Consider the following 24184-nt stretch of genomic DNA (forward strand, 5'->3'; position numbering starts at 1 on the left):
ACCACGAGTGAATCCAAAAGATAGACTGAGACCCCTGGCAAACTGCAGTTTGCATCAAGGTTCTCAGACATCAGAGCTTGAAAAGGGTTAGTGGAGGGTCTCAGCCTGCAGATGGTGATCATAGATTTAGTTTGTTCTTTGAGAAAATAGAGGAATGATCAAAAGTGTCATAGACTCAGTAATACTTTCAAACGAATTTGTATTAATTACAAATGCGCCTAAGTGCATGTGAAAGCCAGTACATGTATGTGAGAGACATTTGTGTGTCAGTGAGATCAGACACCATGTCTTTATCTCTCTTCACAGTGTGAAATGACTTTGCAGAAGGTGGGTGTGTCAGAATACACTCCAAAACCAAGTAAGTTAAAAATATCACATCATGTGATTCTTGGTCTTATTTTTGTACTGAGGAAAAGAGTTTGCTTATTGGTGGTTTCTATAACTCATGGACTGTTTTGTTTTAGCAAATCATGGATAATTCCTAAAACAATTTTAATGAATTCACTGGACCAAATAAGACCTCACCTTGATTCTGTTGTTAAAACCCTATATTTTGTCATTTTCTTGATTCCTGAATGACAGGGGCTAGGTCTTTATAATTATTTTCTATAGTACTGTGTGTAATTAGATTCTCAATGTATATTTTTGATAATGTGACTTTCAGTGCAGTTTCTTAGACCCAAAAGTAGATGTTAATATTTTGTTCATGGCTATTAGAGTCAAGTTCTGGTGTGAGCCCTCTCTACAACCTCTTCTCCCCCTTATTACAGACAGAAGGGATTGTTTGATCTTCATTTGTGGAAACATGGGATTTGTTTTCTGCCAATGGGCCCACTGCTGAGATAATGTGACAACGAACATGGCTTTGAATCCAAGCCCTACTTCTGGCAGTGTGAGCTTGGGCAATTCAAGTTCTAGGAGCACCAGTTTCTTCATGTATAAAGATTGAGATACCACATAGTACATAGGTGGCTTGAAGGTAGAGGAATTTTTGTGAGTGTTCAGCATAGTTGGTGCTCAAAAATAAAAATCTACCTACAGAAACACATTTTAACATTGAATTTTCACATTTTTCATCTAGTTTTGACACTGAATTCTCAGCATTGGTTTTTCAGTGGAAAGAGAAAATCTGGTGAAATCAGAACAAGATCATTTCTTTAATGGAAGAGCCTCTTTTGTCTCAAAAGTCTGTAGTCAGGCCAACAGTGTCATGTTCTGTGTTCTCTCAGAGCAGCCTGGGAAAGTATTCCAAAGAACTGCTCTCCATGTTTATTTTATTGTATTTAATTGCAGAAATCACTCTAAAGTCAAAAATTTCGTAAGAATTAGATGCCCTAATACCATGCTAGTTGCCGTGGCTTTCCCTTTTAGAAAAGTCAGACCTTCTGCTTTCTGGGGGCATGTTCTCTTACCTGGAGGAGAGCCCACCCACAGGGTCATTGCTTAGAATGGAAGCAGCTGGCAGCTTCCCCTGCATGTTAAAGTTTTCACATACAAATAATGACACTGTCCAATCTGCCTTGATCACATAGATTTTTTTCATGAAGGATGCTGACTACATGTGAATGTCTTGAAGGATGTAACTGGTCAGAGTCAACAATTACATCGTTTGTTATGGAAGTTTATTTTTCATTCTCCTCACACAGCAGTGCAACCTGCATTGTGATCCAGTGACTAGGAGGTTTCTTTGTGGATAAGTACACAGATGTTAAAAAGTTTGAGGATAAACCAGCAGCTGTCAAAATACTCGACCTTTCAGGTGTCTGGTAAACTGGGCATTCAAAAGTATAGAGTTCTGGCTCTGTCTGCTTAGACGCACTTGATTTTTCAGTAGAAATCTAAAAAATAAATAAATGCTCAAATTACACAGTTCAAGTAAGCCAGTGGCTCACATTTCTTTTATACTAGATTTGGGGAGTTTGTTATAAACTGAATGCATTTAACTTTAGGTGATTATTAAGTTATGTAACTGCATATAGAATTATGCCTGATTTTTTAGTCACTAGTATAGCTTTATAGTACGTATTCTTCAGAAATCACACTAGATGTTTGTACAGCATCTATTTTAAGTTTTAGGAGTATTTGGGGCTATTTGACATGTTTGTAGTCTGAAGTATATTGGCCAGTCTCCCTAGTGAAATCATAAGGATGGGAAGTAGAAGGAATGGTTGGTACCACTGAGGGAAAGCTCAGTGGTTTAAAACTTTGTGATAAACATCTGGGAGATTACCTTTGTTGGCAAGAAGTATATTTCAGGAAAATCACAACATATCTCACAAGGTAGCGAGTCTTCTAGTATTTTTTCTTTGTGATTCCACCTTGCCCCCTCAATGAATAAACCAAAGACGTGAACTCCAACATGTGTGGGGTCTGTGCCCTAAGAACAAAGAGAGGTGGTGTCAGAGGGTTCCAGGTGAGATGTTCCCTTTAATAGAAGCTGCATCTAGAGGAAGGTCAGGGAGGAGGCCAAAGAGGAGGAGGTGCAATTCCCTGCCATTGCCATGTGGATTCTAAGGTGAGTACTTCACCTTAGAGATACTCATTGCCAGGTTCTAAGGTAAGTACTTCATTCTCTTCCTTCTCTGAGAGCATGAGCAATTTGTAGGTTTTGATCTATATATGATGATCCTGGATTGACAAGTATTTCAAATACAGTAAAACTTCAAATTTCTAGAATTGTAATCCTTAGGTCACTTTTTAAAAAGAGAGCAAAAACAATTGCAAAAGTCAATCTTCTAGTAAGATGGCAGAGCAGCAAGACCCTGTGCTCACCTCCTCCTATGGCCACACCATATTTACAAAGCAAATATTGATGAGAATGATCTGAAGACCAGTAGAAAAGATTTTCTACAACTCAAGATATAAAGAAGGAACCAAAATGAGACAGGTAAGAGGGGCAGAAATGCAGTATTTACTGAAGACCCATACCTAGGTAGGCAGACCACAAATGGGAGGATAATCACAACTGCAGAGGTTCTCCTCTACAAGGAGCAAGTGGTCTGAGTGTACATGGAACTTTCTCCAGGATAGATCACGTGCTGAGCCATTAAAACAAGTCTCATTAAATTTAAGAAGATCGCTGCAATCATATCAAGTTCCCTACCACAATGCTATGAGATTAGAAATTAACAAGAACAAAACCTGTACAACACAAACATACAGATGCTAAACAATAGGCCACTAAACAACCAATGGGTGACTGAAGAAATAAAAAAGGAAATAAAAAAATACCTTAAGACAAATGAAAATGGAAGCACAATGATCTAAAATCTACAGGATGCAGCAAAACAGTTCTCAGAGACAAGTTAACATTGATGCAAGCCTACTTTAGGAAACAAGAAAAATCTCAAACAACCTAACCTCACATCTAAAGGAACTAGAAAAAGAACAAATAAAAACTCAAAGTTAGTAGAAGAAAATAAATAATAAAAATCAAAGCAGAAGTAAATAGAGACTAAAAATATAGAAAAGATCAATGAAACTGAATCAATGAAGCTGATTCTTTGAAAAGTACCACAAAATCAATAAACCTTTAGCAGACTCATCAAGAAAAAAGAGAGAGGGCCCAAATAAAATCAGAAACGAAAGAGAAGTTACAAATGAGGCCACAAAAATTTAAAAGATCATAAGAGATTGCCATGATCAACCACATGCCAATAAAATGGACAACCTAAAAGAAATGGATAAATTTCTAGAAATGTACAATCTCCCAAGTTTGAATCAGGAAGAAATAGAAAATATTAACAGACTGATTACCAGTAACGATATTAAGTCAGTAATGAAACAGAATCAAAACACTTCCAACAAACAAAATCCTGGACCAGATGGCTTCACAGGGTGTTAAAGAAGAGTTAACATCCATCTTTCTCAAACTATTCCAAAAAATTGAAGAGGAAATAATGCTTTGGATCTCATTTTACCAGGCCAGCCCTACCTTGAAGCCAAAACCAGAAAAAGATATGATGGGGAAAAAAAATTACAGGCCAATACCACTGATGAACATAGATGCAATAATCCTTATGGGAATGTAAAGTGATGCCGCCACTATGGAAAACAGAATGGCATTTCCTCAAAAATTTTAACAAAATTACCATATGATCCAATAGTTCCACTCCTAGATCTATACCCAAAAGAACTGAAACAGGGACTCAAACAGATATTTGCACACCCATGTTTGTAGCAGCACTGTTCACGATGGCCAAATGGAATCGACTCAAGCGTCTATGGACAGATGAATGGATGAAAAAATATGGTGTTGTGGACTAAAAGTCTTTTGTTGCTATTGTTCAGTCACTAAATCATGTCTGACTCCTTGTTTCCCCATGGACTGAAGCATGCCAGGCTTCCCTGTCCTTCACCATCTCCTGAAGCTTGCTCAAACTCATATCCATTGAGTAGGTGATGCCATGCAAACATCTCATTCTTTGTTGCCCCCTTCTCCCCCTGCCCTCAATCTTTCCCAGCATCAGGGTCTTTTGCAATGAGTCAGCTCTTCACATCAGGTGGCCAAAGTCTGTATCCTCCTCAAATTCATAAACTGAAGCCCTATTGCCCAGAGTAGCTGTATTTAGAGATGAGGCCTCTAAAGCAGCAATTAAAGTCACGTGAATGGGGGTTTCTTGATCCAATAAGATGAATATCCTTATAAGAAGACACCAGAGAGTCTGCTCCCTCTCTCTCCACACATGCACATCAAGGAAAGGCCAGGTGAGGACATAGCTAGGTGAGGACATAGCTATAAGACATCTGTCTGCAAGCCAGGAAGAACTCTCAGCTGGCACCCTGATCTCAGGCTCCCAGTCTCCAAAACTGGGAGAAGACACATTTCTGTTATTTAGGCCATCCTGTTTGTGGTGTTTGTTATGGCGGCCTGAGCTGAGATGTGGTATACACATACAATGAAATATTATTTAGTCTTAAAAAAAGAAGGAAATTCTGATACATGCTACCACATAGATGACATTATAAAGACATTATGCTATGTAAAATAATGTGCATGCTAAGTCACTTCAAGGCTTCCCCCATAGCTCAGTCGGTAAAGAATCTGCCTGCAGTGCAGGAGACCCAGATTCGATTCCTGGGTTGGGAAGATCCCCTGGAGAAGAAAATGGCTACCCACTCCAGTATTCTTGCCTGGAAAATCCCATGGACAGAGCAGCCTGGTGGGCTGCAGTCCATGGGGTCGCAAAGAGTCGGGCATGACTGAGTGACTAACACTTCACTTAAGTCACTTCAGTCGTGTCTGACTCAGCGACCCTGTTGACTGAAGCCTGCCAGGTTCCTTTGTCCGTGGGATTCTCCGGGCAAGAATAACGGAATGGGTTGCCATTCCCTTCTCCAAGGGATCTTTCTGACCCAAGGATTGAACCTGTATCTCTTATGTCTCCTGCATTGGCAGGTGGATTCTTTACCCTAGCGAGTAAGCCAGTCACAAAAGGACAAATATGATATGATTTCACTAATATGAGGTTCCTACAGTAGTCACATTTTTAGAGATAAAAAGTAGTGTGTGGTTGGGATGGTTGGAATGGGGAGTGTTTAATGGGTATGGGGTTCCAGTTTGAAAAAATGAGAACGTTATGGAGATGACTGCACAACAGTGTGGATATACTCAATGTCACTGAACAGTACAGTTAAAAGTAATTAAAATAGTAAATTTTATGTTATGTTTATTTTACCACAATCAAAAATAGAGAAAAAAGTAATAGAATAAAAATTCAATAAAAAAAAAAAAAGGAAAAATGAGGAATGATTTGCTCTAAGTCTCCATATATAACTTAAAACTTCTTGACCTGTGTGGTGTTGGTCCTAGAATAGAAAATAGCTTGCTAAAACAGGTTGGAGTTTAGTAAACCACAAGAGTGGCCCTCAAACCAGTGGGGCAATGGTGGGAGCGTGATGGGGTTAGGGTTGGCCTCGAGCATCTGGCTGTCAGCACTCACATGCCCAGATAAACTGCTTCCAGCATAATTAGCACATTTGCTGAGTGCCCTGAGTTTCATTGCAGGCTGGGTGGGGGCTTCTCTTTGAAAGTGGCTGAACTCTGGAGTGAGTGGGTTGCTGGATGGCAGGCAGTTCAGCTGAGCCACCCTCAGGAGAGATCTGCCCTATTTGTTTGAAATATTACCTTTGGGGGCTTCCAGTGGTTAAGACTTTGCCTTCCAATGCAGGGGGTCTGAGTTTGATCCCTGCTCAGGGAGCTAATTTCCCACATGCCTCATGACTGAAAAAAGCCCAAAACAAAACAAAAGCAAAATTATAATAAATTAAAAAAAAAAAACATAAAATGGTCCATGTCAAAAAATCTTTAAAAAAGAAAGAAATACCACCTTCAAATCCTGACGTAGAAGTGTTCAGTCTTCATTTATGTCAGGGAAGAGTTATAAACAGAAGCAATATTGTAATAAACAAAAATGTAAAAATGGTCCACGTTAAAAAAAATATCTTAAGAAAGAAAGAAATACCATCTTCAAATCCTGATCTAACAGCATTCAGGCTTCATGTATGTCAGGGGAGAGTTGTAAAGTTCATTTATTGTATTTATCTGAAGCTTTTACTCATTTCAGATCAGTTCAGTTCAGTCGCTCAGTCGTGTCCGATATTTCTAATTCTTCCCAACTCCCTAGCAGCAGAGTGGGAGAGATGGCACTGGATGGCATTTGGGCTTGGAGGGAGACTGGGCCATGCTCTAGTGTCTAGCATTGGGCCTGGCACTTGGTAAATGAAGAAGGTTTGTTGAGGGAATGATTGATGGATAGATTGAATGCATGAATGATTATCCTTTCCAACCTCTGAAGTACTCCAGTACCTTAAAGGCTCTCCTGACTATGTTGAGTTTCTTCTGGATGATTATGGAGAACTCCTTGTCTTTGATGTCGGTGGTGTCCGAGATCACATGGTGGGTAAAGGTCAGGGCATCTGTAGAGATTCCTTGGGACCGTCCATAGTCTTGAAGCACAGTGATGAGAAAGGCTTTGGAGAAAAACATGCACCAAGTTCCTTGTGAGTCTCTGGGGCTCAGGAACTGTGCCTATCCCAAAGTTTCCCGTGGGGATTAGCAACACTGATATCTCATGGGAAGGGAAGAGTGGAGAAGAAAGTGTCAGGAAACGCCTGCGGTGGACGCGAGATGGGGCTGGATAGGGGGAGAGTATAAACCCAACTGCCTCACTCAGGACTTGGGGATATTAGTCTGGCCAGCAGCATGAGCTTCCTGGGAAACATGGAAAGCATTTGTAGGCCCAGTGTCCCTCCCATATTCAACATGGGAAGAGAGAGGCTATGGATCCCAGGACCTGATCACTTTTGACCCAGTCTTGGCTGATCAAAGTACCTTATCTTCCTGGCAGCAAACATGGGACCCAGGGGCAAGGCCAAGACCCAAGTGTGTCAGAGCCTTTCTCAAGAAATGACATATGGGGATGTCCCTGGTGAAAAGTGGCTAAGACTCCATGCTCTCAATGCAGGGTGCCTGGGTTAGAGCCCTGGTTGGGGAACTAGATCCCACATGCCACAACTAAGAGCCATATGGACATTAGGAAGAGGAAGGCCCTTTTTCTTCTGGAGATGCTAAACTTCTTGTGGCCATTTTTTCCCTTGGTTGCATGGAGAAAGGCTATGTGCAGGAGAGAAAAAAAAGAGACTAAGATATAGCAAAAAAAGAGCTCAGACATGAGGAGGCAGCCTGAGGGTGACATGGAGGATACTGACTACCTGAATCTAGCCATGCTTGAAGCCAGGGTCCTCTGGATTCCTTTCCACTTACATGTGCTTATAACTTGCCCTCTTTTGCTTACACAAGTTTGGATTGCCTTCTGGGCCAGACTCAGTGCCTTTGCTCAGCTTTTAGCTTTAGATAATCTTTCTCAAATTTCCCTACAATTCTTCAAGGCCCAAGAGACCATCTCTACAGACCCAGCCAGAAGTGACCTCTCTTCGTGCTCCTTTCAGAAGGCTAAATGCTCCAGGAGAGGATGATATTTTCTCTGATAAAATGCTATTCGTAGTTTAGTGCAGTGGATAAACATGTGAATTTCCAAGTCAGATAGGCTAAGTTTGAACCTTGGCTCAGTTGCTTATTGTGTGATTTTGGACAAATTACAACTTCTCTCTGCCTAGGTTTTCTTATCTGCAAATAGGGATAATAATAGTAACAACATTATAAGATTGTCATGAGAATTGAATGACTTAATATAGACAAAATCCTGGGCTTCCCTGGTGGCTCAGTGGTAAAGAATCCACCTGCCAATGCAGGGGACATGGGTTCGATCCCTGCTCTGGGAAGACCCCACATGTCACAAGAGAACTAAGCCCATAAACCACAACTACTGAACCTGTGCTCTAGAGACCAGGCAGCACAACTACTGAGCCCATGTGTCATGGCTACTGAAGTCCAAACGCTCTAGTGCCCGTGCTCTGCAGCAAGAGAAACTGCTGCAATGAGAAGTCCATGAGCCGCCACAGGAGAGCAAACCCTGCTCTCCACAACTAGAGAAAAAGCCCAGGCAGCAACAAAGACCCAGTGCAGCCAAATAAATAAATAAAAATTTAAAAATCATACACATACACACACACACACACAATCCTTAGAGAGTGCCTGGCACCTGGTACTAATAAGCACTATATTTAGTAAGTACTAAGGGTGCCAATTGCTGTCGTCTTATTCTGTGCCTACCTGGATAATATCTAATTGGTAAGAAGGAAGCTTCAAGTCTCATCTTAGAAGTTATTTTCTTAGTGGCCTTCCTTTTCCTGACCCTTAGTTTAGGTCCTCCTGTTTTAGGCTCTAAGAATATCCATCTATTCTTATATTCATTTAGAAAGACACTCTTTCTTCAAATATTTACTGAGAATTTTTTTGGTGCTGAGAGCTGCATTAGGTGCTTGGAATACAATAGGGAATAAAAACGGAACTGGCTCCTGCCTTCGTTGATCTTACAGTCTAGTGCGGCCCCTTTACAACTCTCATTACACCCTGACCATACATTATTGTAACAGGTTCTGGTTGAATATCTGTCTTTCCTGCTGGACATTTGTACCAAGCTGGTGCGGCCTAGGACCCAACAAACATTTATTCATTAATTCTTATTAAATGAATAAATGAACGAAATGGTTGAAGCACAGGATCAATCCCTTGGGCAGGTGCCCATCTCCAGGAGTCCACTTTTAAGGTGTAGGGGCTTTGGGGAGGCATCTAATGTTGTTGGCTTCTGACCTCATAGAATTAATGACCTAGAGATGAGGAAGTGAGACTCCTGCCAGGGTGAGGGTGAGGTCTGACAGGATGTGGGTCTATTCTGGTGCTTGAGGAGATGGGGCAAGGGAAGGACGTGGATGGGGAGGGAGGAGACAGACTGCTCTAGTGCATGCAGGAGGCCCTGGTACCTGTGTGTGTGTGTGTGTGTGTGTGTGTGTGTGTGCTGGGGGTGGGGGAGCAGGGCTATCCTAGGGCCCTTTCATCCCAGAGAGGAAGAGGACAGGGAGAGTGCTGGTGGAGGGGTTGGGGACAGACTTGCCTGGATCAGGTATAAGGCTGGTCTAGGTTCTCATGCTCACCTTGTGGAAAGAAGAAAGCTGGGAGCCAATATCTTGCAGGAAACCCTTCAAAGAATTCACTGTTTTGCTCAGTGGGGTATTTGGGGTCTTGGCTAGATGATGTGCTGGAGTGCTTCCAAGCTGTGACAAGTCTCATATACCTATTGGAAGGCAGACCACAGATTTGTGTAGTTCAGTTAGAGGTATAGTAATTGCACATTTTCAGATGATCTGAGCAATTTCTTCCAGCCTCTCCTGGATTCCTCCTTCCCTTTTCATCTCAAACTCTCCCCCTTCTCTGGACTCTTATCCTATAGTTTAATGAAAACCAGCTATGGCTTTAAAGCTTTGAGAACACAAAGCCCTGAAAGGCAATTAACAAGTGATGTGGTTATTACAGTAGGAATCTTGACTGGGCTTTGTGGAATCTTGCAAATTGGGTTTGAGTTACTGCCTTCTCTAAGAAGACAAACAGTAACATTCACTTATAGTTCAATGGTGAAAGAGACAGTTTGGTACAGACTTTGGAACTAGGTTTTCCAGGTTCAAATCTTAATGCTTCCACTTTCTAGCTGTGAAAATCTGGGCAAGTTGCTCCATGTTTTTGTGTCAATTTCCACATCTCTAAAATGAGAATGATAAATAATGGTACCTACTTCATGTCACAGGGTTACTATGAGAATTAAGTCGATTAATATGAGCAAAATGCTTTGAAAAATGGCACCCTGTGAGTGTGTGCGCATTCTCAGTCATGTCTGACTCTCTGTGACTCTATGGGCTGTAGGCCATCAGGCTCCTCTGTCTGTGGGATTCTCCAGACAAGAATACTGGAATGGGTTGCCATTTCCGTCTCCAGATCTTTCCAACCCAGGGATGGAACCTGTGTCTCCTGCATCAGCAGCTGGATTCTTTACCACTAAGGCAGAGGAACCAGAGATTAAATTGCCAACATCCATTGCATCATAGAAAAAGCAGAGAGTCCCAGAAAAACATCTACTTCTGCTTTATTGACTACATCAAACCATTTGACTTTATGGATCACAATAAACTGGAGAATTCTTAAAGAGTTGGGAATACCGGACCACCTTACCTGCCTCCTGAGAAATCTGTATACTGGTCAAGAAGCATCTGTATGCAGTTAGAACTGGACATGGAACAACAAACTGGTTCCAAATTGGGAAAGGAGTACGTCAAGGTTGTATATTGTCACCCTGCTTATTTAACTTATATGCAGAATACATCATGTGAAATGGCAAGCTGGATGAAGCACAAGCTGGAATCAAGATTGCTGGGAGAAATATCAATAACCTCAGACATGCAGATGACACCACCCTTACGGCAGAAACTGAGGAAGAACTAAAGAGTGTCTTGATGAAAGTGAAAGTTCAGTTCAGTTGCTCGATCACGTCCAACTCTTTGTGACCCCATGGACTGCAGCAGGCCAGGCCTCCCGGGGTTTACTCAAACTCGCATCCTCCATCACCAACTCCCGGGGTTTACTCAAACTCAGATCCATTGAGTCAGTGATGCCGTCTAACCATCTCATCTTCTGTCGTCCCCTTCTCCTCCCACCTTCAAACTTTCCCAGCATCAGGGTCTTTTCAAATGAATCAGTTCTTCACATCAGTTGGCCAAAGTATTGGAGTTTCAGCTTCAGCATCAGTTCTTCCAATGAATATTCAGGACTGATTTCCTTTAGGATGGACTGGCTGGATCTCCTTGCTGTCCAAGGGACTCTCAAGAGTCTTCTCTAACGCCACAGTTCAAAAGCATCAATTCTTCGACACTTAGCTTTCTTTATAGTCCAATTCTCACATCCACACATGACTACTGGAAAAACTATAGCTTTGACTAATGGATCTTTGTCAGCAAAGTAATGTCTCTGCTTTTTAATAAGCTGTCTAGGTTGGTCATAGCTTTTCTTCCAAGGAACAAGCATCTTTTAATTTCATGGCTGTAGTCACCATCTGCAGTGATTTTGGTGCCCAAAAGAGTTAAGTCTGTCACTGTTTCCACTGTTTCCCCATCTATTTGCTATGAAGTGATGGGACCGGATGCCATGCTCTTCATTTTCTGAATGTTGAGTTTTAAGTCAACTTTTTCATTCTCCTCTTTCAGTTTCATCAAGAGGCTCTTTAGTTCTTCTTTGCTTTCTGCCATAAGGGTGGTGACATCTGTGTATCTGAGATTATTGATATTTCTCCCAGCAATCTTCATTCCAGCTTGTGTTTCATCCAGTCCAACATTTCTCATGATGTACTCTGCATGTAAGTTAAACAAGCAGGGTTAGAATATATAGCCTTGACATACTCCTTTCCCTATTTGGAACCAGTCTATTGTTCCATGTCCAGTTCTAACTGTTGCTTCTTGACCAGCATCAGATTTCTCTGGAGGCAGGTCAGGTGGTCTGGTATTCCTATCTCTTGAAGAATTTTTCACAGTTTGTTGTAATCCACACAGTCAAAGGGTTTGGCATAGTCAATAAAGCAGAAGTAGATGTTTTTCTGGAATTCTCTTGCTTTTTTGATGATCCAGCAGATGTTGGCAATTTGATCTCTGGTTCCTCTGCCTTTTCTAAATTCAGCTTAAACATCTGGAAGTTCAGAATCAGCAAACTAAAATGGACTGGAATGGGTGAATTTAACTCAAATGACCATTATATCTACTACTGTGGTTAAGAATCCCTTAGAAAAAATGGAGTAGCCATCATAGTCAACAAAAGAGTCCAAAATGCAGTACTTGGATGCAATCTCAAAAATGAAAGAATGAGCTGTCTGTTTCCAAGGCAAACCATTCAATATTACAGTAATCCAAGTCTATGACCCGACCAATAATGCTGAAAGTGAAAGAGGAGAGTGAAAAAGTTGGCTTAAAACTCAACATTCAGAAAACTAAGATCATGGTATCTGGTCCCATCACTTCATGGCAAATAGATGGGGAAACAGTGGAAACAGTGATAGTTTATTTTTTTGGGCTTCAAAATCACTGCAGATGGTGACTGCAGCCCTGAAATTAAAACACAATTGCTCCTTGGAAGAAAAGCCTAGACAGCATATTAAAAAGCAGAGACATTACTTTGCCGACAAAAGTCCATCTAGTCAAAACTATGATTTTTCCAGTAGTCATGTATGGATGTGAGAAATGGACTATAAAGAAAGCTGAATGCTGAAGAATTGATGCTTTTGAACTGTGGTGCTGGAGAAGACCCTTGAGAGTCCCTTGGACAGCAAGGAGATCCAACCAGTCCATCCTAAAGGAAATCAGTCCTGAATATTCATTGGAAAGACCGATGCTGAAGCTGAAACTCCAATATTTTGGCCACCTGATGCAAAGAACTGACTCATTGGAAAAGACCCTGATGCTGCAGGAGAAGAGTATGACAGAGGATGAGATGGTTGGATGGCATCACTGTCTCGATGGACATGTGTTTGAGCAAGCTCTGGGAGTGGGTGATAGCCAGAGAGGCCTGGCATGCTGCAGTCCATGGGGTCGCAAAGAGTAGGACATGACTGAGTGATTGAACTGAACTGAACCACCTGGGAAGCCCAACACCCTGTGAGGCACTCCTTAAATGTGAACTACTGTCATGCCTTTCAAATTATTTTGTGCTATGTATTAAAAAATTTAAAAATTATATGTAATTAGCTTTTATTTCTTTTCACATTTCTTCCTGCTAGTGTCACATGACACAGTGCAGTGTAACAGAAAGAGGAATGTATTAGGTTCTGTTTCTACCTCTGTCTCTTAGGGTAGAGTGACCTTGGAAGGAACTCTCCAGTTGTTAGGTCTCTGCTTCCTCCTCCTAAACTGAAGATAAGAATCCCTCCTTTTGAGGGGAGGGTGGGATGTTTGGAGAAAGTAACATGGAAACCTACATTACCATATGTAAAATAGATAGACAATGGGAATTTGCTGTATGACTCAGGGAACTCAAACTGGGGCTCTCTAACAACCTTGAGGGGTGGGATGGGGAGGGAGATGGGAGGAGGTTCAAGAGGGAGGGGACATATGTATACCTATGGCTGATTCATGCTGATGTTTGGCAGAAACCAACACAATTCTGTAAAGCAATTATCCTTCAATTAAAAAAAATTAAAAAAAAACAACCAAGCTCTTAAATACTGAAATTAACACATTTGTACCTTAAATAAAATATCATTAAAATTTTTAAATTAAAAAAAAAAGAATACCTCTTTTGTTTAAATTCACATGTTGCAATGAGAACTCAGAGGCCAAGGATGTGAAATTACATGGTGAAACCATTAAGCTCAAAATAAAAATGATGCGGAAACATAAAGCAGCCTTTCTACATACCGATGATGAATTGCAGTGTATGCCATTTTGGCCCAGGTGTTAAAGAAGTTCAGCCTCTGGATGAGGTCATTCACCCAGGAACTCAGGGCTTTACTTGATTTGTAGGCATATTTCTGTTGGGGTTGAGAAACAGGCACATCATTTTTTTTTAAGATTTGTCTTTGAAGTCATTGAGAACATATCTGTACACTTTGGTGACAGACTCAATTCCCAGAAATAAATAACCTGGCAAGAGGATGCTGTTTTCCAACTGAAAGCACTTAGTGAGAAATCTGAAAACTCTTAACCAGGGCAAATCAGCATGATCTTAACAGTGCTTTGGATAAAACACTTGCAAGTTTCCATCCTGGCTAGTCTTTCCTCATTCTTTTCAAGTTCTTCAGTCTTCTTTGTTGCCCACGCCTCTACCCCACACTTCTTTTCCCTTATCTGGGAAGATTACCTTCACAGGCCATTAAGTCTAAGTAATCTCAGCTTTTTGGCCTTCCCCTACACAAAATTCTATAAATCTCCATCCACTGTCTCTTTTTCCCCACTCTTTTCCCTCCAGTTTTGAGTCAAGCTGGTTCTTGCCCCTGTGCACTGCACAGCACTTCTGGAGTATTTTTGCTTTTCTGAAGCTTCCACTTCCATTTTCTATCCCTTTGTTTATTAACACTCTATTCTATCTTAAATACACAAGCCACCTAACACACAATCCTGCTTGTTTGATCCTCAACAGAATAGAGAACTGCATTCAAGAATAGATTAAAAGGATCATAAACAGTGATCATGTGGGATTCAGCCCTGGGAGGTAAAGATGGTTAAACATGAAGATAAAAAAATGTGATACACCACAATGTAGGAATGAAGGATAAAAATCTTATGATCACTTCAATTGATGCACAAAAAGGATTTGACAAAATTCAACATCTTTTCATGATAAAACTCTACACAAATTATGTAGTAGAAACAATGTTCCTCAGAAGAATGGGGCTTGCCAGAAGTAGATGGGAGGGGGAAATGTGATAATGTAGATCCAAGAGTACAAATTTTCAGTCATAAGAAGAATAACTTTTGAGGGTCTAACGCATAGTAATAATATGGTATTTTGTAGTTAAAAATTGCTGAGAGTAGATCTTGATCATTCTTACCACCATGTGAGGTGATGGATGCATTAATTATCTTGACCTTGATAATCATTCTACAATGTATAGGTATATCAAATCATCATGTTTACACTTTAAATATATACAACTATCATCGTAAAATTTTCCTCAGTAAAGTTAATAGGAACACCATCCTACTTGTGTGTTGCAAAGGAGGGAAAAAAGGCCCATTGTAGCTCTCTAGGCTTGATCTTCTTTTCTCCAGTCAGGCTTCTTGAATAAGTTCATTGACTCCTGTCTCCTCTTCCCATTGTCTGCCAAACCTATTGTCATTTGGTGTCTTCATTAGAAGTCATCAAGGACCTTATGCATTCCATATTCATGATCCCACCCCAGACTCATCCCTCCCATTTGTCTAATTTGTATTCTCTGCAGCTTTTGACTAAGTTGATTACTTCCTCTCTGTCCTGCTTTGACTTCTGTGTCCACACTCAATCCTAACTTTCTCTTGAATTCTCTACTTCTAAGGTTTCGTTCTTTGACTCCTCCTGTTTCCCTCCCTTTCAGGTGGTGTTGCCTTATATTCCCTCAGCCTTCTTCTCTCCCTACTTTACATTCTCTCTCTCAGATCTAATTCACCGTGGTTTCCACTACTTTGTCTAAGCTGACAGTACCGATATCTTGCTTTGCACTCTCATCCACTTTCTCCTGGATAGCTTCACTTGGAAGCCTCCCCTAGCTTCTCGAGATGTTTCATGTCCAAATCAGGATGTCAGCATCTGCCCTCGAACAACCTCTGTTTCTGCTCACTCTGTCTCTAAATGGTACTGTTGCTGCTGCTGCTAGGTCACTTCAGTCATGTCCGACTCTGTGTGATCCCATAGATGGAAGCCCACCAGGTTCCCCCGTCCCTGGGATTCTCCAGGCAAGAATACTGGAGTGGGTTGCCATTTCCTTCTCCAAATGGCACTATCGCCCACATAATTGTCCAAGCCATATATTTCTCCCTGGCTAATTTCAGCTCTTGCCATTCGGTCAGATATGCCCTCATTTCACCCATAGGTAACTAAACCTAGAGGATTCCAACTGAGCCATGTTCTCTCAACTTAAATTTGAACTCATGTGACTCACAGCCCTTTCACTAGTTAACTTTCTTAGTAAGTCACAAAGTCTCTCTGCTGCTGTTCCCATATCTGTAAAATAAGGATATTTGAGCAGAAGAACCCCAAGATCCTTTCAAGCTGTGAAGTCTTATGATTCTAAGTATGTGCAGCTTGCAGATCCAATATCTCAATTCTCTTCACAGCCTGCACTTAGTTTTTAAGTATTTATAATTGCTATTGCTTTCTCTAAACTCTATGTTCTCTACTATAGGTTTTAAAAATATCTTTATTGAGATATAATTCACAAACCATATAATTTATTCATCAGGATTCTGTCCATTCATAAGGAATATTTGAGTTGCTTCCATCTTTTGGCTCTCAATAATGCTTCTATGAACAGTCATGACAAGTTTTTTTGTGTGGGTACATGTTTCAACTTCTCTTGGGAATATACCTCGGGTTGGAACTGACGGGTCAAATGGCAACACTATGTTTAACTATTTGAGGAAATAAAATACTACTTTCCAAAAGTGGCTACACCATTTTACCAAGAGCAGTATATGAAGATTCCAATGTCTCTGTATCCTTGCAATGTTTATTATTGTCTGCAGTTTTTATTCTGAGCGTGAATGAGTGCTCTGTTGTTTCCGACTCTTTGTGACCCTATGAACAGTAGCCTGCAAGACTCCTCCTGTCCATGGGATTCTCCAGGCAAGAACACTGGAGAGGGTTGCCGTTTCCTCCTCCAGGGGATATTCCTGACCCAGGGATAAGACCAGCATCTTTTTGTCTCCTGCACTGGCAGGTGGATTCTTCACTACTGTGCCACCTGGGAAGTAACCATCCTCAGTTCAGTTCAGTTCAGTCGCTCAGTTGTCTCCGACTCTTTGCGACCCCATGAATCACAGCATGCCAGGCCTCCCTGTCCATCACCAATTCCCGGAGTTCACCCAAACTCACGTCCATTGAGTCGGTGATGCCATCCAGCCATCTCATTCTCTGTCGTCCCCGTCTCCTCCTGCCCCCAATCACTCCCAGCATCAGAGTCTTTTCCAGTGAGTGAACTCTTCGCATGAGGTGGCCAAAGTATTGGAGTTTCAGCTTTAGCATCAGTCCTTCCAATGAACACCCAGTACTGATCTCCTTTAGAATGGACTGGTTGGATCTCCTTGCAGTCCGAGGGACTCTCAAGAGTCTTCTCCAGCACCACAGTTCAAAAGCATCAATTCTTCGGTGATCAGATTTCTTCACAGTCCAACTCTCACATCCATACATGACCACTGGAAAAACCATAGCCTTGACTAGATGGACCTTTGTTGGCAAAGTAATGTTTCTGTTTTTTAATATGCTATCCAGGTTGGTCATAACTTTCCTTCCAAGGAGTAAGCATCTTTTAATTTCATGGCTGCAATCATCATCTGCAGTGATTTTGGAGCCCCCAAAAATAAAGTCAGCTACTGTTTCTACTGTTTCCCCATCAATTTCCCATGAAGTGATGGGACCAGATGCCGTGACCTTAGTTTTCTGAATGTTGAGTTTTAAGCCAACTTTTTCACTCTCCTCTTTCATCAAGAGGCTTTTTAGTTCCTCTTCGCTTTCTGCCATGAGGGTGGTGTCATCTGCATATCTGAGGTTATTGATATTTCTCCTGGCAATCTTGATTCCAGCTTGTGCTTCTTCTAGCCCAGCGTTCCTCATGCTTATTTAACTTATAGGCAGAGTAACCATCCTAGTGGGTGTGAAATTATACCTCATTGTGGTTTTGATTTGCACTTCCCTGATGATGAATGATGTTGAGCATCTTTTCATGTGTCTGCATACATTTTGATTACCAATAAATTTTAGAAAGTAGGCAAATTCACAAATAATAAGAATTGACTGTCTGTCTGTGTGTTATTTCATCCTTATTTTTGAGCATATCCTGCTGATGTTTGTAGCCGTAGTTCATTCCCTTTCACTGTTGGTATAATCTTGCATATGAATATACCATATATTTTTCCATGCTATTGTGGATGACACATTTTAGTTGTCTCTAATATTTTACCATTATAAATAATGATGTTCTGAATACCTTTGTACATGTTTCTTGATACTCACATGCAGGGGATTATATACTTTTTATATTGTTGAGATTATACTGTATATGCCATTTTGAATCTTTAAAAATTTTTTTATTCACAAAACAATTTAACAAGCATTTCTCCCTCCTCTGCAATTTGTTTCAATTATTTTAGTGATTACCCTAAAAATTACAGCATGCATATTTAATTTGTAAAAATCTATGGGTTATTATCACTTTTAACTTCCTTCTCTGAGACCTAAAAATTCCATACCCTCCCCAACCTTGGCCTATATGTTATTGTTGACCCTTTCTATTCTTGACCTTTCCATTTCAAAATGTTCAATATTCTATCCTTCTTTAAAAAAATAATCCCACTGGATATTAATATTGTTGTTGCTTTTTATTTTTGTCAAAATTTATTCACCACCTCATTTACCACTTTTCCGCCTCTTCATTCCTTCTCAGAGCTTCCCCCTTACCTCCTTCCACCTTCCTGCTGGAAATGAGGAAAGGCATTCAGGGCTTCCCTTAGCATTTGCTAATGATGAACTCTTTCAGCATTTTCTCGTTTTGGTCTGTTTTATTTCATCTTCATTTTTGTTTTTAAAGATTTTTTTTTGATGTGGACCATTTTTAAAGTCTTCACTGAATTTGCTGCAATATTGCTTCTGTTATTTTATTTTGGCTACAAGGCATGTGGGATCTTAGCTCCCACACCAGGGAGCTAAGAATCCTCACCACTGAATTGGAAGGCAGAATCTTAACTAATGGACTACCAGAGAATTTCTGTTATCGTTTTTGAAACAAAAGTTTTGTATATACAATTTTAGTTTAACAGTTCATTTCGTTTGACACAATGGAGATACCATTTCCATTCCTTTGAAAGTTACCTTTTTCTAGCTGCTTTTGAAGAGTGTTTCTTTGATTTTCTGCAGGTTCATTAGGATGTATCTATGCATAAGTTAAAAAAGATGTATACTGCTTGGCATTCATTGAACTTCTTACATCTATCAATTCTGAAAAATTCTCAGCTGTTATTCCTTTAATTATTGCCTCTGCTTCATCCTTTCTCTTCTCCCCTTCTGAATGAAAATCAAGCTAATGTTGGACAGTCTGTTTGCTCTCTGTGAATCTTCATAGCTCTTTCATAGTTTCCATTCTTAGTCTCTCTGGGTTGCATTCTGGATATGTTCTTATGATCTCTTTTTTTTTTTTTTCTTATAAAATTTTTTTTGGCTAATAGGAACAATTTATTGCCAGAGGGCAAAGGGGCCAAGCGAGGCCAGAATTTTGAGGCAGCACACACTTCACCCCCAGCTCCTACTTTACAAAAGAAATTTTGCAGTCACCAGCCCTCTGCACAAGCGACATCCCCTTACCCCCGCCTTCTCCCCATCCCATTGCACACAGCTGCCTGCTTCCCTCCAGTCACTGGTCCCCAGCAGACCTCGACTTTCAGTCAGCTTACCTTGGAGCTGACCTGGGAGCCGAGCTCATGTGGTCCTGGCACTTGCTGGGCACCAGCTGGCCCCCACCATGGCCATGCTCTCTTTGTGGACCTGTTCTCAGTCCCATCTCCCTTGATGTGCCTCTTGGATGCCCCAGTGGGGGTGGGATGGGGCTGTCAGCCTAGTGCTTTTGGCTTTTTTTGAACTTTCAAAATTTTAACTTGGGTTTCTTGAATCTAAAACATATGTGTTTTTACACACATTTATGTAAGCATCTGTTTTATAGAAATATACATATTTTTATAATCCTTAAAAATGACTTAGTGTTCTAAAACTTAAAAAAATTTCACAATACATCTTAGAGATCTTTCTAGCATATCAACATATACCTTATTATTTGGATATATCATAATTTATCTAACCAGATTTCCATTGAGAGGTATTCGAGTTGCTTTCAGCTTTATGCTGAAACATAAAAAGCCCTGCAACAAATATCTCTTAGATAAATTTAAGCAGAATTGCCAAATTGCCCTTTCAGATTTTATGAATATATACTCACATCAAAAGTATATAATATTGTCACCAAAAGCATATATAAAAGTCAACATATTTTAATGGATACATACTATTTCATCATGAGTCTATACCATAGTTAACTTACCGTTTCCTTAGGACTAGGGCATTTATTTCAATCAAGCGAGTGAATGGGAAAGGATAATTGCTTACCTGCCACAATTTGGGCACTTTTGTATTAAGAAAAGAGTGATATATTTCCTCCAATTCTTGGGTAAGGATAATCTCTCCTTTTATAGCAAGTTGAAGATCTTTCAGAGACTTATGTATAATAGACAGCAACTGATCAAATCTTTCAATTTCTTGGATCAAAAAGGTTAGCAAGACACAGTGGATAAGTGGATCATAGCCTGGATTAAAAAAAGAAAAAAACTGTGGCATCTTTCAGATAAGATGAGGCTTTACTTGGAGAGATATAAGCTTTGGAAATTAAAGGAGTTTGATGTGAGTAGTCCAAGGATTGAAAACTATTTTCTGCAAAAGGCCAGTTAGTAAATACCCCAGGCTTTGTGGGATACTTAATTCTCCCAATGTAGAGCAGGTGCAGGCATAGGCAACGTGAAAACAAATAATCATGGCTGCACCACAATAAAGCTCTATTTGTAGGCACTCAAATTTGAATTTCATAGAATATTTGTGTCATGAAATATTATTATTCTTTTGATTTTTTCAACCATTAGTTTAGCTTGTAGGCTCCAAAATGAATCTTTTTTTTTTTTTTAAACTTTATTTTGTATTGGGGGATAGCCAATTAACAATGTTGTGACAGTTTCAGGTGAACAGTAAAGGTTGTATCTCTTTAAAGAGTTAAAGTATGGATGTTGAAAATTTAATAGGGTAAATTACCACAGTCCAACACTTTGGCCTCTCAGAGCTGGGTGTGGAGCCAACTCTGGACAACGAGGATTGCTCTGTCTCCTCTGGATCTGCCGTCCCTCCCTCCCCTATGCTCCTCAGAGTTCAGAAGTCTCCCAGCTTGGAGAGTGTCAGAGAGGCCATCTAAATCCCCCTGCCCAAAATGCTGTTCCATCAGGCAGAGAAGCAAAAAGGACAGAGACTTAAAAGCTCTGTAGAATCTCTCAAGCAGACTTGCTCCTTTCTGGTTTTCTACATTGTTATTACTCCTTTACTTTTTGTCTTGGGGTCATGGACCTTCCCCCTGTCTACCCCTGCTGCCATCATTTTCTCTTCTGTTCCCCATCACCCAGCTTGGAGAGAGAAGAGGGCATTACGGAGTTAGTTTTCTATCTCACATTGGCCTTTCCACTTTGTTAATAACTTTTGTCCTCCTGATGCTGGAGTCCTTTCCTGAGGAGGCTAGGGTGAGGGGAGGAAGGTCATGTCCCAGGCTTACCTTTGGGATCTTTATGAAAAGACTCCCAGATGGGGCTTAACATGATATACTTCAGTGTGCTTGGAGTTGCAGCCCATTCTTCTTTCTCTACAGACAGTGGCAGCCGTGTTAGCATGTCCGATAAAATTGCCATCACCAGCTCATCCTTGCTCTTCTCACAACTGCAAGGAAATCAAAAGAAAAAAGGAGATACAGGCCTGTCTAATCTGGGAGGGCCCTCTATGTAGGCCCCATCTGAAGGTAAACACAAATTCACAGAACCACAGAACTGTCATATGGAGACCACGAAGACTTACAGAGACCATGGAGTTCAATTCATTTTACAGGTGAGAAAACTGCCCAATGCACTTCAAACATTTGCAAGGAGATACATATTTTTAAAGTTTTCTTAAGGTTTCTTTGAAAAGTATTCATCTGAATGCATCTGCATGAAACAAGTACCAAGACTGGGATGCATACGAGGAGGCAACCAGACAGAGGCTGCTTCAGTAGCTTGATAGGTTATTCAACTGCATGTCAGATTCCTCTGTGTTCATACACAGGGCTTCCTGGTAACACACTCGGTGGCGGCGACAGGAGAACAGCATGTGTATCGGTCTGGTAGTAGTAAGCAAGGCCATAAAAACACTGAAGACAGAGGAGGTCTCTGGAATCCTTTTACAGATGAGGAAATCAGGGTTCAGGGAGATGATAGGAGCTCCCTGTACAGTGGATGAAGAGGGAGTGGGGTTCACCTCCTTTGAGTTCCATCACTGTTAGTCTGTATACTAGTGTAACTGTATATATATATATATATATATATATATATATATATATATATGTATACTGGTTTTCCAGCAAACATTCCAGGTTTCACATAGCTGAATGAATGTGGTCCTTCGAAGTAAGTGATATTCTGGTGATAAACTGTGCATTTAGTTTAACAGTGCAAAGGATGAGATGGTTGGATGGCATCATCAACTTAATGGACATGAGTTTGAGCAAACTCCAGGAGATGGTGAAGGACAGGGAAGATGGAGATGGTGAAGGACAGGGAAGATGGAGAAGGTGAAGGACAGGGAAGCCTGGCGTGCTGCCGTCCATGGGGTTGCAAAGTCGGACGTGACTGAGCAACTGAACAACAACAAGAGCTGCTTTTGAGACAGTTTACTTGCATGAACTAACATTTTCCTAGCTTTGTCATTATGTTTTGTTTTTGACATTAAAGTAGGGTTACTCAGTGGAACTCATCCAAATGGTTGAAGGATCAAAAGATTTAAAAAATCAAACTCATATTCTAAGTGCAAAGATTTGCTTACCACTGAACACATTACCTTGAATGTGAGAGATCTTTCAAGTCAAGTCCCACAAACAAGTTTCTAATAAACTTTTCAGCAAAGGTGGCCTATCTGCAATAATCGTAGCCTCTCCGCGTGACCAAAGGGATATGAATACCATATTTGGTCTGCTTATTAAAAGCATTCCCTTATAATCATCTCATCTCTTACTGGTGTATTTACTGAATGCTAAAAGTGCAGAACTGGACTTCCCTGGCGGGCCAGTGGTTAAGACTATGCTGCTTCCACTGCAGGGAGTGGGAGGGGCACAGGTTCCACTCCTGGTAGGTAACTAAGATCCCTGCATGCTGCGTGGTGCCTCCACCCCCTAAAAAAGCAGGGGTTGTTGTCAACCTCATTAAAAAAACAAAAGTGCAGAATTAATCCTTAAATGTGTAGGACCTGCAGGAAATTCAACCTGATATTCCAGGGACGTATTGAAGGAGTTCCAATTGCATAGTCTTCTATCTCTAAATGTCAGCTTTCCTTCTATGTCACAAGTAGTTAATATTTGTTCATTTTGTCAGTGAAATGAGTATCCAATGGTCTTATTTTGTTGTCAGTAGATTTGATCTTGACAGATATGAACAAATAGCTAAAGTCATAGCCAAATCCAATCAGATGTCATGTAAAAGACTTTTTAAAAAATATATGGACCATTTTAAAAAATCCTTATGGAATTTGCTACAATATTGCTTCTGCTTTATGTTCTGGTTTTTTGGCCATGAGGCATGTGGGATTTTAGTTCCCCGACCAGGGAAAGTGAAGTCTTAACCACTGGACCACCACAGAAGTAACCAGATGTCATTTTAACATGAGTCATCTTGTCTAAAGAGACAGAAAGACTAAGAGAATGCAGGATTCCAGTGGGTTCAGAGCTTTTCTAGGTAGATAGATAAAAATGTGAGCTTCTCAGGTGGCCCTAGGGGTAAGGAATCTGTCTGCCAAAGAATCTGCCAGACGCAAAAGGGGTTTGATACCTGGATTGGGAAGATCCCCTGGAATAGGTTAATGGCAACCCACTCCAGTATTCTTCCCTGGAAAATTCTATGGACAGAGCAGTCAGGCAGGCTGCAGTCCATGGGGCCCTAAAGAATCAGACACTATTGGGTGACTGAGCACACACACACACACACACAAGCATGTGTAGGTCCTATAGAAGTAAATAACATTTCATATTTATACAGATTCAGTTAAAAAATACCACCCATCAGGTACAATTCACTCACTCAATGAAGATTTATCTCGAACTCACTATAGGCTTGGTAATTACATGTGTGTGCGTGCTCCTGTGTATGTAAACTTGCTTCTCTGTCATTTGGAGAATTTAGTTTCTGTGTTTTTTGTCTGTATTTTTCTGTAAGTAATATATTGTATATCTTCAAATGGATA

At 40.6% G+C, this 24184-nt stretch overlaps 1 protein-coding gene across 2 annotated transcripts in view; it reads right to left on the minus strand.

Annotated features, from left to right (window-relative positions):
* Positions 1–1622: 1622 nt before the first annotated feature.
* The window catches only part of DNAH14 (dynein axonemal heavy chain 14), a 398894-nt gene continuing 376332 nt past the window's right edge, over positions 1623–24184 (minus strand). For both annotated transcript variants that reach the window (XM_088845531.1, XM_088845532.1), the window contains 7 exons: positions 21477–21637; positions 20276–20472; positions 13849–13961; positions 9556–9695; positions 6809–6972; positions 2231–2377; positions 1623–1838 (listed from right to left, as the gene is read on the minus strand). In XM_088845531.1, the coding sequence (XP_088701657.1) occupies positions 1623–1838; positions 2231–2377; positions 6809–6972; positions 9556–9695; positions 13849–13961; positions 20276–20472; positions 21477–21637 (1138 nt within the window). The remainder of the gene's footprint in view (positions 1839–2230; positions 2378–6808; positions 6973–9555; positions 9696–13848; positions 13962–20275; positions 20473–21476; positions 21638–24184) is intronic.

Source organism: Moschus berezovskii, chromosome 17 (assembly GCF_049115385.1).
Source record: "Moschus berezovskii isolate FMDL1 chromosome 17, NW_MosBer_1.0, whole genome shotgun sequence".
NCBI lineage: Eukaryota > Metazoa > Chordata > Mammalia > Artiodactyla > Moschidae > Moschus > Moschus berezovskii.